Below are 16,677 nucleotides of genomic sequence, written 5' to 3'. Positions count from 1 at the left end.
GCCTGCTTGCAGCGGTAGTCCTTCCGTTGTTTGATTTGGGCTAGGCCCATTAGCCCACTAAGGCCCAGCCCGTGTAGCTAGCGGCCGGCTGCATGCATTGCATGCTTATGCTGACGATTACCAGTCCTTTTTTTTGGGAGAAATTTTCAGGACGATTAGTGGAGTGGAGTACGGTACGAACCTTACCTAAATATGTACCTAATCCCACTGCAACTACTCCGTACGTAGCAATTTTAAGCTGAAACACAATGTGGTTTAATTTGATTCGATCGAGTCAAGCACGTACTTACATGTATACTTGATGACAACGACGACTAATATAATCGAAGGCAAATTGCACAGACCTACAATTTCCTTCTGTATTAAATATTTGTTAGCTGCTGCTACGTATAATTAAGGAGGCCAGACCTGCATCCAACTGCGTAGTAGTGTCTGCATCGTCGATGATCAGAGGCAGAGCAAAAGCAAGATAACGGCTTGGTGTAACAAACAAAACTGCGAAGAGATCGAGCTAAAGGCAAGAATTGTGACGACGACGCACCGCACTTGCACGGCTAGAACAACCAAACTCATCATCCATCATTATTTCCCATTCTTTTAAAGTTCGTCTTTCCGGCGCCGTAACCAACACTTGATACTAAATCCCAGCCGCCCATGCTTCAATATCGATCGATAAATGGAAGCAAGAACTACTATATAAGTTAGCCGATCGATCGATAGATATATATATAGATAGAGCGCGTTTTGCACACGCATATATCCATCGATCGATTGATCATGCGCTTTAGTCGTCACTTGTCCAACTAGCTAGCTCTACTTCCATATATCGATCGTCCATGATGGCGGCGGCGGCGGCCTGCACGAAGCTGCCGTTGCTGCTCCTGCTCGTCGCCGTCGCCGTCGCAGCGTCGTCGGCGTCGTCACTAACGCCGCAGCACGCGGCCGTGCCGGCGAAGGGACCTCGCCCCGGCGGCGGCGGCGTTACCTTGCACCTCGACCACCGCCAGGTAATTAACTATACGCGTATGTGCTTAATTATATTAGCGATCTGCAGTTAGTATTAGCTAGCGATCAGATCATCCATGCGTTTCGACCGAATTACGCGTACGTTGTTTAATTAAGCTGACTGATATATACTGCATCTGCATGCATGCAGGTGATGGTGGACAATGGCATCGTGCAGGTGTCGCTGTCAAACCCTGGGGGCCACATCACCGGCGTCCGATACAACGGCGAACGCAACCTGCTCCGCTTCGATGGACAACCCAACTCCGCAGGGTATATTACACTCTATCCATCTCTCCATCGGTGTAACTACTATATATAGTTTTCTTGCTCTTTAACTAATTACTCAGTTCTTTCAATTTCTCAAAACATACTTAGTACATACCTGCCTGTCTTTTTTAATTTTTTTTTCTCAAAAAGTTCAAATTCAACTTCTACATGTTATAAAAAAAATAACAAATATAATTATTATGGTACGATAACTATTTTCAGTTAAATTTGTTGTTTCTATTGCAACTTGTAAAAGTTGAATTTAGCCTTACATATTTGTGAAATGATATATTTTATATTAATATATGTTATCAATATTTTTAATTTTTTTTTGTGATTATCTTAGATGACACATGTAAAAAAAAGATGATATTCCCTTGATAGATGAAAAGCCATCTTTATGTTACATACCAGTTACATCTAACCATATATAATTAATTTGATCTTGGTCTGTCTGCAGGTACTGGGATGTGGTATGGAATTTCCCCGGATCCAATAATCCAAGAGGCATGATCGATATGTACGTCATTACTTCTTAACTTTATTGTAAATTAAGTCATTTATATATCGCCTGCTAACTATACTTTGCTTGGTATATATGCATGCGCTTTGATCTTTCCTGTGTTTAAGGTCCTCAATTCATTTTTTGTTCTAAACTGAAAAGGATGCATCCATATGCTACTTTAATTAGAGTCATCCCAAATCATCATCTTTGCGTGTGTTCTTATTCCACATTTGTATATATGATCTGACTACTGTTCAATCTCAATTTATTTCTAATTTATACCACTTTTCTACTTGGAATGTGCAAAATAAATGTCAGTTAGAAAGTTGGATAAACTAATACTCTCTTTCTAACTGAGCAACTGAAGTAGGTACATAATCTGAAAGTCACTACCAGCCGGTGAGCAGGTACTTGCCTAGCTTGCTGTAGTTAATAGTGTTCTTGTTTTATTGCCTTGATCTGTTACAGCTCATAACATAATTAACAAGATCAACCTACCCAATAACCACAATATAACAGTACTAGTTCGATTTAACACCACTTGAACATATAGCTACCAGCCTGTTAATTGTAATCAATATTATTTCTTTTGAACCACCCATATTCATATGGATTGAAGAACTTGCCTTCAGGCCAGATAACAAACAAGCTCTTGTTGTGAGTAAAATATGAGCAAGCCTTTGCAGTTCATCACTCTGCACCGAAAGATGCCTCCTAATAGCAATAGTACCAAGAGCAACCTGTAACTGTGACTTCAGTTCTTTTCTGATAAGCAAACGGTGTTAAACACCGTCAGAAATTACTGCCTAATAAACAGAGGATATGTACAAGAGCTCAAATGATTTTCTTTCTGGAAAACATAATTTCACAGTAATGTAAAATAGTATGCACTGCACCTTATTACGGGCTACAGCTGAACGAATTATGCTTTTCTCTCAAAAAGGATGAACTAAATGACTGAATTTTCACAGGCTGGATAGTACTGAATTCAAGGTAGTATCCTCAAGTGAAGATCAAGTGGAGCTTTCCTTCAGGAGCACCTACAATCCATCACGTCCAAATAGTGTCAGGCTAAACATCGACAAGAGGTACTCCTTCAGAATTTTCGGACCTATATTAATAAATTTGGCTATAATTTATCCTGTCATATAGTGGTAGTATACAAATATCACTGCCATTTTACGATTGCTGCTCTAAAATTTGTGCAGGCTTGTGATGCTGAAAGGTAGCTCAGGATTCTACTGCTATGCCATCTTTGAGCATGTCAGGGACTGGCCTGCTCTCAACATTTCAGAGGCTCGCCTCGCCTTCAAACTGAACACGGACAAGTGAGTATTCCTTCTCAAAAAATTGTTCTCTGAAGACATTCAATATTTGCTTGATCTGCAGTCTAATCTTGAAAACATGTGTTCATGAACGTTTTGTCAGGTTCAACTACATGGCGATCTCAGACGATATACAGAGGTTTATGCCGAGTGCGACAGACAGAGATGCACCTCGCGGTGCTCCATTGGCATACAAGGAGGCTGTCCTGCTCGTTGATCCCAAGGAACCACAGTTCAGAGGAGAGGTAATTAACTAACCGAATTCTGAAACATCTTGCACGCCAAATTAATCAGGCTGTCATCTTTTAATCGACTGTTTGATGTATGCATCTGGTGATTTTCTGAATTTGTGATGTACTAGGTGGATGACAAGTACGAGTACTCGCTGGACAACAAGGACAACAGAGTTCATGGATGGATTAGCAGCAATCACCCTAACCCCATGGGATTCTGGGTGATCACCCCCAGCAACGAGTTCAAGAGCGGCGGCCCTCTCAAGCGAGAGCTCACCTCCCATGTCGGCCCGACCTCTCTGACAGTAAGATCAATTAGTTCACCCTACAACTAATTACTATTCCTCCCCGCAAAAAAAAAAAAACAATTACTATTCCTAATAACGAACTCTGCACTTGGAATCTTGGTACAGAGAGAAAACTGAAATTTTGGTTCGTGTCAGATGTTTCTTGGCACGCATTACGTCGGGAATGACATTGTTCTGAAGATTGAGGAGGGGGAGTACTGGAAGAAGGTGATGGGCCCGGTGTTCATCTACCTCAACTCCAATCCGAGGAGAGGAGATCTGCATTCGCTTTGGGTGGATGCCAAGTTGCAGGCAGAAGCTGAAGCTAGGAAATGGCCATACAGCTTCCCTGTATCCCCTGACTTCCACAAGGCAAGTCAGAGAGGATCAGTCACCGGGAGGCTATTTGTCAGAGACAGGTAAGATTCATTACTTTCATAGTTTCAACTCCACACAGGTACATGATGACTTGCATTTCATGGGTCAAGATTGTTCATGGATCATCATCTCTGAAACGTTGATAATGTGTTTGTTTTGATGTTAATTATTATTTTGTTTCAGGTACATGAGCAGTAAGGACATGGCAGCTGGGATGGCTTTTGTTGGCTTGGCCACTCCTGGACAACCCGGTTCTTGGGTGACAGAGAGCAAAAACTACCAATTCTGGACGAGGGCAACGCCCTGCGGCAGCTTCAGCATCAGTAATGTGAGAGCAGGAGTGTACAACCTCTACGCATGGGTTCCTGGGTTTCTTGGGGACTACATGTACACCTCGCAAGTAACAGTAACACCAGGTTAAGTTAGCACTAATTCAGATGGCATTTGCTATTACTCCCTCCGATCTAAATATTTGACGTCGTTGACTTTTTAAACATGTTTGACCATTCGTCTTATTAAAAAAGTAATTATTAATTATTTTCCTATCATTTGATTCATTGTTGAATATACTTTCATGTATACATATAGTTTTACATATTTTACAAATTTTTTTAATAAGACGAATGGTCAAATATATGCTAAAAAGTCAACGGTGTCAAACATTTAGAAACGGAGGGAGTATTTAACATGATAATCTGGATCAGAACAACTCTGTTTAACTACCATTGTTTGTCTGAATTTAAGCAGGACGTGGCATCAACCTCGGTGATCTTGTGTTCGAGCCTCCAAGATCAGGCCCGACACTGTGGGAGATGGGTGTTCCTGACAGGAGTGCAGCAGAGTTCTTCATCCCTGATCCCAACCCCAAATACCTGAACAAGATCTTCATCACCAAAGACAAGTACAGGCAGTACGGGTTGTGGGAGAGGTACGCTGAGCTATACCCTGACGGCGATCTCGTCTTCACGATCGGCGAGAGCGACATCTCCAAGGACTGGTTCTTCGCACACGTCACAAGGTAATTAAACAACAACGAACAAAACAATCAATCAATCAATCAATTTCCTCTCGATCGATTAACCTCTGAAGAATCATCAAGATAACCAATTGTGTTTTCTTTCCTTGTTGTGCAGAAAGCAAGGCGACGGGTATGCGGCGACGACGAGGCAGATCCGGTTCAGGCTGGAGCGCGTCGTGGCGGACGCCACCTACACGCTCCGCGTCGAGCTGGCGGCGGCGCAGATGGCGAGGGTGCAGGTGGTGGTGAACGGCCGGGCGGACGAGGCGTTGACGACGGCGGCGGCGTTCGGCGACGGGAACGCGATAGCGCGGCACGGGGCACACGGCGTGCAGTGGAGCTTGGAGTTCGCGATCAAGGGGTACATGCTGGTGGAGGGAGAGGAGGAGAATGTGGTGTTCATCACGCAGACGAGGGCGTTGAGCCCCTTCTTCGGCGTCATGTATGATTACATCCGGTTAGAGGGTCCTTCTTCTTCGTGGCGAGACCCTATGACGACGCGAGGTCGATGAACTAGCTCATACATTTGCAAGGTAGGTAGGGCTAGTAGCTCGAGAGTATGGTCCTCTTTGTTTAGACTTATAAGTCAACTTATAAGCCAAAAAGTCTAAGCCTAAACAAACAAGCAGCTTTTTCGTTTGGCTTTTTTAAAGCTATAAGCCACTCTTACACTATTAAGCCAAAAGCTAGGTTGGAGAAGCTTTTTTTTGGCTTATACAAGATAGATGTATGATCCACCACTAAACTTAGGACATTAAATTCACTGGCTTATAAATCATATAAGCCAATAAGTTGACTTAAAAGTCTAAGCCAATAAGTCTAAGCCTAAACAAAGATGGCCTAAAGCTGATGCAAAATGACTCCCTCAACTATGGTGGCTTTTTGTTGATCAAAGAAATTAACAAAATAAATATAGGGTCCACATGTAAGTGACTACATCTCTCCTCCCTTCCCACTCTTTTTTCTCTCGGTTCCCTCGCCAAACTGTGAAGGCAGCCTGTGTGGTGGTGGCATCTTCTCAAAGATAGGGAAGTGATGGGGTTCGGTTTGGTAGTTGAGCTCAAACGGTGGTTAACCAGGACAACGACGACATCTTTGGATGTGATTGAGGAGAGGGTGATAGTGGTGCCAGTGGGAACTGGACACCATACTATACTCTCTTGACTCGATGGCCACCTCCAAGCAGTTGCTCTGTCCCCGCGCTACTCCTTGTGTCAAGTTGCACCATCGACATCATGGCAAGGTGCCTCAGCTCCCCGAGCCTTAAGTCCTTGGCAACATCTCGCTCGAGCTCGAGCCCCACGCTTGCCATCACCACGTCGAACTCGAGTGACTCTTCCTCCGAAGTGAGCCAACCCTCCTTGGCCCTCTCCGTTCCAACAGCCAGCATAATTCGGTGGCATGCCTCTGGTGACGGTTGGCGAGCTGGGGTTGGCTTCCAGGTGGCGGAGGTTACACCCTAGGAGGCATGCTCCTAGCAGTAGCATAAAACGCGGGGCCATGTACCACTCGGAGATGATCCATGGCGGCCCTCCCCTATACTCCCCTTCTTGTGTACTCCCTCCGTCCCAAAAAACACAACCTAGGCAAGCATGTGACATCTTCTAATACAATGAATCTGGATAGCCCTTTGTCCAGATTCGATGTATTAGAAAATGTCACATCCCCTCCTAGGTTTAGTTTTTTTTTGCAACGGAGGAGTACACTTGTAGTGGAGTGGCGGTGGCAATCTCTCTCTGTACTCGCAGGGTGAGAGAGAGGAGTAGGAGGGAGATAAGAGGGGAGGATCCTATTTTTTTTCCAGGAGACTTACATTGGGTCCTGCCTATTTTTAACATTTTATTTTATTTTATTATTGGAATGGTAGGTAAGTGCCACGTCATATAAAAACTAGGCCAAAGTGACTCGTAAACTCAACACCACAGAGGAGGAAACCTCACCATTAGCATCGCCTAGGGAGTTAAATTGATCTGGTTTTAACGATTGAGGGGGTCTTTATACCTGATTTTAGGATTGATGGACACGACCCAAAACCGCCCTATAGTTGAGGGAGAAAAATAGACTTTCTCCACCAAAATATGGTTAGTACACTTGCATTCGAAATTTGAATTTTACCAGCAGACCTACTTATGGTATTTAATTAATCAATCATGAATTTTACAGAATACAAGGAAGCATTATTCCTCCTTTCCTTATTTCCGTGTAGTAATGTAAAAATGATAGCAATGGATTAATACATAATTATCTTATCGATGCACCACAAACACCTCTATATAAAGCCTTCATATTATCTTGTTTGCCAACGGTATGATCCTCGACTGTCCTGAAGATCGACTCCTAGAGAATGAATGAGGTCTCTTCTTGCATTCTTTGCAGCAAGCATATTGTTGGCTTCAACGACAACTACTGTTCATGGTGTACATATCGATCCCAATGACATTATCAAGACCATAGAGGTAAGAATTTCTACATTATGTTAATCTTCTTTATTTAGGATTGGTTAGGTTACTACTTGGCAGATATCCATGCATTAACTATATATCATAGTATAAATCTGTTTAATTTGTTAATCACAAGATGAATTCTCAAATCTAATATTCCTCATCTTGATATATACTCGATCTGGTTGAATTCATGAATTTATATATAGCTGAACAACTGAGGTCATTTTGGTCCAGGTAGTAATTTTTCCAGTGATCATTGACCTTACCCCCCAAAAAAGTTTCATGTGCTAATTAAGTCTCACTTTGGTTTCTAATTGACAGAGCGAGTGCGGTGATATTATTGACTGCGTGGACATATACAAGCAACCAAGCCTCAAGAATCCATTGCTCAAAGATCATAAAATCCTGGTGCTGTACATACGTCTGAACATTTTCATTGTCGATTACTACTTTCTCTTCACGTTATAATTATAACTACAAAATATTTAGGTTCTGAATAGATTCATGTATATATTTCATATATGTACCCAAATATATATGGATGTTAGCAAATTTAGACGAGAGATGGAAAGATCAAAATCAAAATGTTTTAAATATAAAACATATAGAATATTATAATAGTTTTTTAAGGAATGCGACCATTTATACATGTATGTATGCAATTGTTAGAAAGAAAGTAATACTACCTCCATATTCATATTTTAATGTATGACGCCGTTGACTTTTTTCCAACGTTTGATCATTCGTCTTATTTAAAAAATTTATGTAATTATCATTTATTTTAGTGTGACTTGATTCATCATCAAATGTTCTTTAAACATGACATAAATATTTTCATATTTGCACAAAAATTTTGAATAAAACGAATGGTCAAACGTTGGTCGAAAAGTCAACGACGTCATTCATTAAAATACGGAGGGAGTAGTAAATTAAGGAGAGAATTAAGATCGAAGAACTAATTGCAGTCTAAGAGCTACTAGTACTGATGTATGTGATGAATATATATTGTTCAGTTGAAACCAAGCGTGGATCGTCCCAAGATAGTTGAGAAGATGATGGTGTTGGGAAGAAACAACTCGTTCAAATTCGCGGAGCAGGCATGGCATCGAAGCGGTAGGTGCCCTGAAGGAAGCATCCCAATCCGAAGGACACCTGCTACTGCTACTGCTACGGCAGATGCAAACCGAACTCTCCATTTCTTCTACTCCAATGGCCGACCTCCTCCAAACAGTATTCATGATGAAGCTGGCAATAATAATTATAATCTAGAAGTAAGTAATAATACTACTATACTCCCTCCGTCAGAAAAAAAAAACTCAATCCGACCCTTATAGGATCATGAATTTGGATAAAGGTAGCTCAGATTTATTGTATTAGGAAATGTCAAATCTTCTTCTAGGTTGATTTTTTTTTGGACGAAGGGAGTATAGTACTAGTGATTATATTAATTTAATCGTCAAATTAAACATATATAAGGTGATGGATTAGTATGATGTGTGCGCAGATTGCAGCGGCATATGGAGTGAATGGGCCATATCACGGAGCATCGGCGTGGCTTCCTATATGGAAAGTTGGGGTGGGACCCTCTGAATTCTCCAAGAGCTACCTCGCCATCGCCAGTCCAACAGTCAAGGAATTTATGCCAATCCCAGGCAAAGATCCACCCAACATCGACAACCAAATTGCTCTCGGAATCACCGTACGTGCCAGTTACCATTTCTATATATTTATTTTTGTATGTGTATGTTACCGGCACTGGGAAACCGTTTGTAGTCCCGGTTCGTAACCCCCTTTAGTCTCGGTTGTCCAACCGGGACTACGAATCCGGGACTAAAGATAGCGATCTTTAGTCCCGGGTGAAATAACCGGGACTAAAGATCGGTGTACCAATTTTTTTTTTATTTGCATGGCCCTGTTTGCTGCATGGTTGATTATATATATATATATATATATATATATATATATATATATATATATATATATATATATATATGTGTGTGTGTGTGTGTGTGTGTGTGTGTGTGTGTGTGTGCGCACGCGCGCGCGCGCGCGCATATGTGTATATGTATAAATACATATATTACACACATTTATAATTTAAAGCACTTAATATTTTATGTGCATATATGTTACCAAAATATATATTAACACTAAAGTAAATGTACGTACATATATAAATATATATACATGCATGTATAGTACAATTCATTTGCTCGCTAGCTATAGCTACGACTTCGACGCCGGCGTTATGTCAGAAGAGGAAGGACCGACGTTATGAATTGTCGATCCGTCGTAGTAGAATTCCCCATCGGGATTAAGGACTTCTTCGTTGATGAACCCCATCAGTTGTTCTTGAGCAGCCGTGATAAAATCCTTGTGTGGGAGATTTTCCCTCATGTGAATACGCTATCATTCGAAAAATAATGACATATCAATATATGAAATTAATAAACAACTTAACAAATCGATACGCAATGAAATTTTGAATGGTTTATGTATACGTACATCGAGCTCTCGTGTGGCGTATATTTGGTTTGATAGGCAGTGGGCATACTCGCATACGTAGTAGCCGCATAAGTTAGTTCCCTGGTCCTGCTTTGCACACTACATGAGAAAAAATGAGAGATTTAATATACTCTTTATATTAACTGTAATTAGAGATTCAATTCAATATAATTTTGGATCATGCATGTACTCACTGGAAAATGAAACCTCCGTCCAAGTTTTTCTTTCCAAGTCCCGCGGACCAATTGACGGAACTGATCCCAAGCCCTACATGTGCAGTTGCAAGCTATGATTAATTAATTATTACTCGAGATCAACATAATAGCAACAGAGTCCCGCCACTTTGAAATAGATGACATTATATTACCTGTCTATTAGTTGGAAGACCTGGTCAAAAACCTTCTCCTCTTTATTCATTGAGTCGCACACAGTGACTCTGCATGCGTCCAAGTCGAAAAATAACAGGACCTAGTGGAATCTGGAATATGCGTGAGATGAGATAAATATCAGAATGTACATGTTATATGGATGGGAATGAAATTTGTCCGAACGACAATAAAAACTCACTCTGTGTTGTACGGCAGTAGTATGAACGTCTTGAAATGCTGCTGCGTTAGGAGATGGACGAGATTGTCCTCTGTTTCTTTCTCGTACTTGTCGATCATTTCGGTGTTGATTTTCCGAGGGTCGATGAACCCAGTATCGTAAACCCCCCGCCATCGGGCCCTTTGAATCTCCATTCTACAACGATGAAAGGAAATTATTATTGTTTTCATATATGCCAGGAGCTAATTATTGAACGAAACAAATCAAACTCAAAGATACTTACAAAATCCATGTGCTCAGAAGAGAGACGTCGAGGGCGTCCAGATGGTACAGATCGAAGACATCCTTGAAATGGATCCATAGAACATCTTCTCCTTGCAAGAAGTTGGAGTTTCTAATCCTCGCTCCGAACACCTCTCTACCATTGGCGCTCATTTCCATGTACCGTTCATGGAATTTGTACATTTGTGTCGGTAGGGACTGCAGCTGCTCAGGCCTGACAAGCGGTTTACCGAGTTCAAACTTGTATGCCACTTCCGCCTTCGGGATTGGTGCGGCTCCAACCAACTGATCCAAAGTTAGACCGGTGTCCGAAATAAAATCCGTTATGCCAAAGTCTTCGCCGGTCACCAACGACTTGACCTCTTGGTTTGGCTGTTCTCCAAGCTGAGGAACTGGTTTGGACTTCTTGTAATAGGCTTTCCTAAGTGTTCGGTCATAGTCCGATAGCTTTAAGGCATCCTTGTTTGCGGTGGACATTCCCTGGAAGAACTTCTTCACGCTCGGGTCAATAGGTATCTTCTTTTCAGGACTCCGAGGCTTGAGTTGCCTCTTCACTTCTCCTGCCACATAAGCATCAAGCTCCTCTTGACTGCAATCGTACGACGGCTCCTTGTTTTTGGTGGCGTCAACTTTCACCTTCTTCGTTGCCCTTGTGCGGGCAGGAGGTGGAGCTTGGCGAGACCTTGTCTTGGGAGGTGCAGGCGGACACGGTGGAGGTGGAGGTGGAGGAGCCGGAGGAGATGGTGCAGGAGGAGGTGGCGGAGGAGCCGGAGGAGATGGTGCAGGAGGAGACGGAGGAGACGGCGGAGCCGGAGGAGATGGTGCACGAGACGCCGCTTGTCGCCCAGGGAGGATGATGTACCACTTGCGCCATAGTATAATGGCGTGGCTTGTGTCTCGTAGATGCGTCTCACTGTCTCCTCCTGGGTAGTCCAACTTGAGGTCCTCGTACGCGGCTTCCACCAGCTCAACTTCGACCCTAGAGTATCCTGCTAGAATCGGCCTGCAGTGGTAAGTCCCGGAAGGGTCTGTTGGGATGGCCATTCCCGACGCCACCTTCACGTGATGAGAGGTTATCCATTAGTAATCAACCTAAGCAGCAACTTGCGGAATGTACAAGTCAAAAATCATCAAACTACGAGCATACCTTGATTGATAAGTTCTTGAAGGGAATATGCAGCTCACATTGTGTCCACTGCGTGATCTCATCAACGGTGCAGGTGGTTTCGTCCTGGGTTTGCATGGCGTCCATGCTCTATGATCCGACCTACCCCGTTGAGGCGTAGCTGCTACGATTGCCTGATGGACTAACCATTGCAGGATTAATGTACGACTAGGGATCCTGGGACCGATGTGCGGCCATACGTTCATCCACCTTCCTTGCCACCTCCTCTTGCATGTTGAGCTCGTAGCTCGATACCCTGTACTCAAGATCTGCAATCTTCGCCTCGGTATCTCTCTTGCTCCTCATCCGACTCCTGTACGTGTGGATGTCCTCCTTAAATCCAATCTTCCTGGGAATCATGCCTTTCCCTCGTGTTCGTCCTGGATGCTCTGGAGTCTGTAGGGCGAGTGACAGCTCATCCTTCTCTCTGTCGGGTTGAAATGTGCCCTGAGAAGAGGCTACCACTGCGTCCGTTAGTCGACTGGCAGCCTCGCGTATCTGATCGCTGAAGACAAGGGAGCCATCAACTGGGTTAAGCGTTCCACCGTGAGCATAGTACCAGAACTTCGATCGATCCGGCCATTTAGCGGTGGCTGGTTCGATACCCCTCTCAATCAAACTTGCCTCCATCTCCTCCCACTTCAGCATTGCGACGCTATAGCCGCCTGACCCCAAGTGGTGATGGTACTTCTTCTTGGTGGCATTTTCTTTGTTTCTCTCCATCATCGCCTGCCCTTGTTGACTTGTCTTATATGCAACGAACTCGTCCCAGTGATCCCTTAGCTTTGGGAATGTGTCGAAGTTCGGTGTCTGCCCCTTCAGCCCCTTCAGGATGTATTTCTTGTAGAGATCTCCCTTGAAGCTCTGGAACTATTCTGCCATTTTCTTCAGAGTCCACTGTTTCACTATGTTCTCCGTACCCGCGGGTAGCGTGAACGTCTCGAGCATTGTGGTCCACAGCATCTCTTTCTCTGAGTCCGGGACAAAGCTGTCGTTATCCCCGCGTGCCCTTGTTCTGCGCTAGTACACCGTGCTGACAGGCACGTTGTCCCTCACAACCCAACCGCTGTGGCGTACAAAATTCTTGGCTGCTTCTGCCGGGGCACTAGGTCGGCCGTCTTCGTTCACCTCAGTTATGATGTGCCGACCCTCTATCTTCTTCGCGGCACCTCGTTGTCCGCGTGCCCTCTTCTGTCCGGAGGAGGGATGACTTCCACTAGCCTCCTCCTCATCGTTCCCCTCCTCGTTCCCCTCCGCATCCCTCTCCACGTTCCCCTCCTCGTTCAAGTACTGGTTTGGATCCTCGTTCCCCTCTTCTTCGTTCCAGTACTGGCTGCTTCCCTCTGCGATTGTATCGTATAGTATCTGTTCCTCATCGCGATTAGCCATCTGTGCATACAAAAAATATTTGTTAGGTCTATAGGATGTATTTGCTAACCGTAATATTAAAACTCTAACAATCTTATATTAAATCTCTAATAATCTTATATTAAAATTGTAATAATCATATATGCTAAGTCTAACAATCTTATATTAAATCGCTACTAATCTTATATTAAATCTCTACTAATCTCATATTAAAATTGTAATAATCATATATTAAATCTCTACTAATCTCATATTAAATCGCTGCTAATCTTATATTAAAATTGTAATAATCATATATATATGCTAAGTCTACCAATCTTATATTAAATCTCTAACAATCAAATATGCTAAGTCTAACAAACTTATATTAAATCGCTACAAATCTTATATTAAAATTGTAATAATCATATATGCTAAGTCTAACAATCTTATATTAAATCTCTAACAATCACTTCTTTACATCACTTGCCTGCGCGAATTCCTTCGATGGCTAGCTACCACTTCGGCTTGAGGGATGACGACGACGTCTTCTCTACAACATTACCAGGAAAATGTATTAGTTTAAACGGGCCAAGTTACATATATAATCATATATGTATTACCAGTAAAATGTATTAGTCTAAACGCGTTCGTTCTCACACTTCTAGTGCAAGTGCATTCACGTTCGTAAGCGTTCGTTAACGTTTCGTTCACATCCACTCGCGTTCGTTAACGTTTCGTTCACATCCACTCGCGTTTCGTGCACGTTCGTTCACGTTCGTCAACGCTTCGTTCACGTTCGTTCGCGTTCGTCAACGTTTCATTCACGTTCGTTAAGCGTTCGTTAACGTTTCGTTCACGTCCACTCGCGTTTCGTGCACGTTCGTTCGCGTTCGTTAATGTTTCATTCACGTTCGTTAAGCGTTCGTTCAAGGTCGTCCATGTATCGTTCACATTCGTTCGCGTTCGTTCACGTTCGTTCGCGTTCGGTCACGTTTCAATCACGTTCGTTCACGTTCGGCAATGTTGGGCGCGGGCGGCAGGGGCGTGGCAGCGCGGTAGCGGCGTCGGGGCGCCGTGGGCCGGCCCGGCAGCGTGCGGGCGTGGCGGCGGCATGCCGCGGCGGCGGCGTGGGGGCTCGGCGGCGTGGCGTCGTGGCGGCGTGGCGTAGCGGCCCGGCGGCGTGGCGAGCTCGAGGTGGGGGCGGCGGCGTGGCGAGCTCGAGGCAGGGGCAGCGGAGTGGCAGTGGCGACAGCGTCGTCGGCGGTGGCGGCCGCGTCGAAGTCGGTCGTCGGCGGTGGCGGTTGACCGCGGTGTGGCAGTGGCGTCGGCAACGAGCTAGGTGGTGGCGGTTTGGAGAGAGAGAGAGAGAGAGAGATCGAGATTGAGATCGAGAGAGAGAGAGGCAGCGGCGGCTCTCACCCAAGAGATGCGGCGGCGGCGTCTGCGGCTGTTAACGACTAAATTTGGTAATATCAGCATCGGAGATGAAGATGGGATCGAAGCGGAATCGAAGATAAGGGTTGTTGCGGAAACAGAGTAAGAATCGGCTAGAGTCCGGATCGGCTATGATTGGGATCGGGTAAGTCTGAGTCAGATTAGGTTAAGTGATACAGCCGATTCCGATAATACAACTTGTGTACGACATCGGGTTCAAATTGATGTGCTTCAAGATGATTGCCACGCATGGATAGAGTCCTGGGAAGGTAATTGTATCTATTAATTAGGATATTTTATGTAAATTACTTAGAGATAAATGTGGGCAAAAGTCTGCCGCAAAGACTTATGGTATCTTAGAGTTTGTTAGGGATAAGAGTCGTGTCCAATATGGACATATTTTATAATTCTCGGGTATAAATAGTCCCCGAGCCCTATATAATTGAGAACACACGTTCAATACAATTTCGGCGCATCGCCACCCTTTTTGCTTTAGTTTTATTTCGACAAGTTCTTGCTTTCGAGTTGAGCTGCATCGGTTTCGATCTTCAACAAGAGGTAAAACTTGTTATGACGGTTTGTGTTCTCGAGATTAGTGCTTCCATCTTTATGATACTCTAATCTTGTTCATGTAATCCGTCAAGTTATCATATATCTTGCATAATCCTTGACAATATCGTCATCTAACCTACAATCGGCTAACATCTGTTACCAGAAGGCAGCCGATTAGGTTAAATAACGACGTTGGCTTAGATTATATGAGATATCCACCACTCTATGAAACATCCAGCGGCTTGATTGTCTAGATATTGTTCTTCTTTTCATACTTAATGCTGTATCAGTTGAGTTTGATCTATTAAGTCGTGCTTGGAATTTCAATCTCTAGCCTGCCTACTGGTTGCCGATTAGGGTAGTATCGGAGTTTCAGCCGATCTTATCTGATCTAATTGCTTTTATCCCATATGATCGATTGACATGTTAGATCTGCCCTTTATGTTAAGATCTTGTTGCATTTAAGTATATTAGGCTTCTGTTTGGTATATTCTATTTGCTTTAATATCTTAACACGATGTGGTATCGGAGTATTAGCCGATACATGCTAGATCTACCTGATCGGCTATGCTATGAATATATGTATAATCTCATTATTAATATATATTTCGATCTAAGTGATTTATACTGTCTCGACAAGGTTACCGATCTATCCCAATCACTTGATTCAAGTATATATCGATATAAGGATTATATATTATTGATATCTACAGCCGATCGAGTAGATTTAATTCTGATTTGTTTGCTTAACACTTGCCGATCGATTTACATATGACATCGGCTCAAAGATAAATGATATGTCATCGGCATTTAGCCGATCGGCTATCATTTATGGATTTAATCACGGTTTCTTTGTCTTTGTTTCTTGTTGATTGCAGGATCAAATCAACTGGCACGCTCATACATCCGAAGGCGAGTTTTGGACCTACACTGGAGTTAAGCAGATCTCCCAGGCCTCGTGTTTTCTGTCAACACGCTTTTGGCACGCCTGGTGGGACTGATTAGAAGTCAGAAGGCAGCTTCCCTCATGGCTGAGAAACCACCATTGTCGCCGTCGTCGGCCAGCCCGAGTAATGTTAAAGAAACGATCCAGAAGCTCGGTTTGACTGACGTCCATGAAGGAAACGTTGTGCCCATTGATCAAGAGAAGCTCACTCCCGAACAGAAGAAAGACTTCGATGCAATGATGCAACAAGCACGAGATCAATTTTTAAGTTCATTCATGCAGACTCGTAAGGGCACATTTGTTCAGAAGTACAAGGTGAAGGTGGTTCCTGATGATCCTGGGATCGTCTCTTTTAAAGAGGGAGAAAAGAAACAAGTTCCAAACGGATCAGCCCAGCCAAGTGACAAAGGTGTTACAGATGGGTCGACCCAG

General features: G+C 43.5%; 1 protein-coding gene across 1 annotated transcript; it reads left to right on the top strand.

The window, feature by feature from the left end:
• The first annotated feature begins 1,757 nt into the window (after positions 1-1,757).
• Positions 1,758-5,651, top strand: LOC127757028 (probable rhamnogalacturonate lyase B). Its single transcript, XM_052282439.1, has 9 exons — positions 1,758-1,795; positions 2,752-2,868; positions 2,989-3,108; positions 3,209-3,350; positions 3,467-3,643; positions 3,782-4,044; positions 4,187-4,419; positions 4,751-5,021; positions 5,137-5,651. Exons 1-9 carry the CDS (start codon positions 1,785-1,787, stop codon positions 5,531-5,533), a joined length of 1,731 nt encoding a protein of 576 aa, XP_052138399.1. The 5' UTR covers positions 1,758-1,784; the 3' UTR covers positions 5,534-5,651.
• The last annotated feature ends 11,026 nt before the right edge of the window (positions 5,652-16,677 follow it).

The sequence above is a fragment of the Oryza glaberrima genome, chromosome 12 (assembly GCF_000147395.1).
Source record: "Oryza glaberrima chromosome 12, OglaRS2, whole genome shotgun sequence".
NCBI lineage: Eukaryota > Viridiplantae > Streptophyta > Magnoliopsida > Poales > Poaceae > Oryza > Oryza glaberrima.
Note: the sequence above shows the minus strand (reverse complement) of the source record. Positions and strands in the feature narration are given on the sequence as shown.

Excerpts from the sequence above, each read along its gene's own strand:
- LOC127757028 (XM_052282439.1), top strand. Across the intron at positions 2,869-2,988 it reads AGGCTAAACATCGACAAGAG|GCTTGTGATGCTGAAAGGTA; the intron begins GTACTCCTTCAG and ends AAATTTGTGCAG. Across the intron at positions 4,045-4,186 it reads AGGCTATTTGTCAGAGACAG|GTACATGAGCAGTAAGGACA; the intron begins GTAAGATTCATT and ends ATTTTGTTTCAG.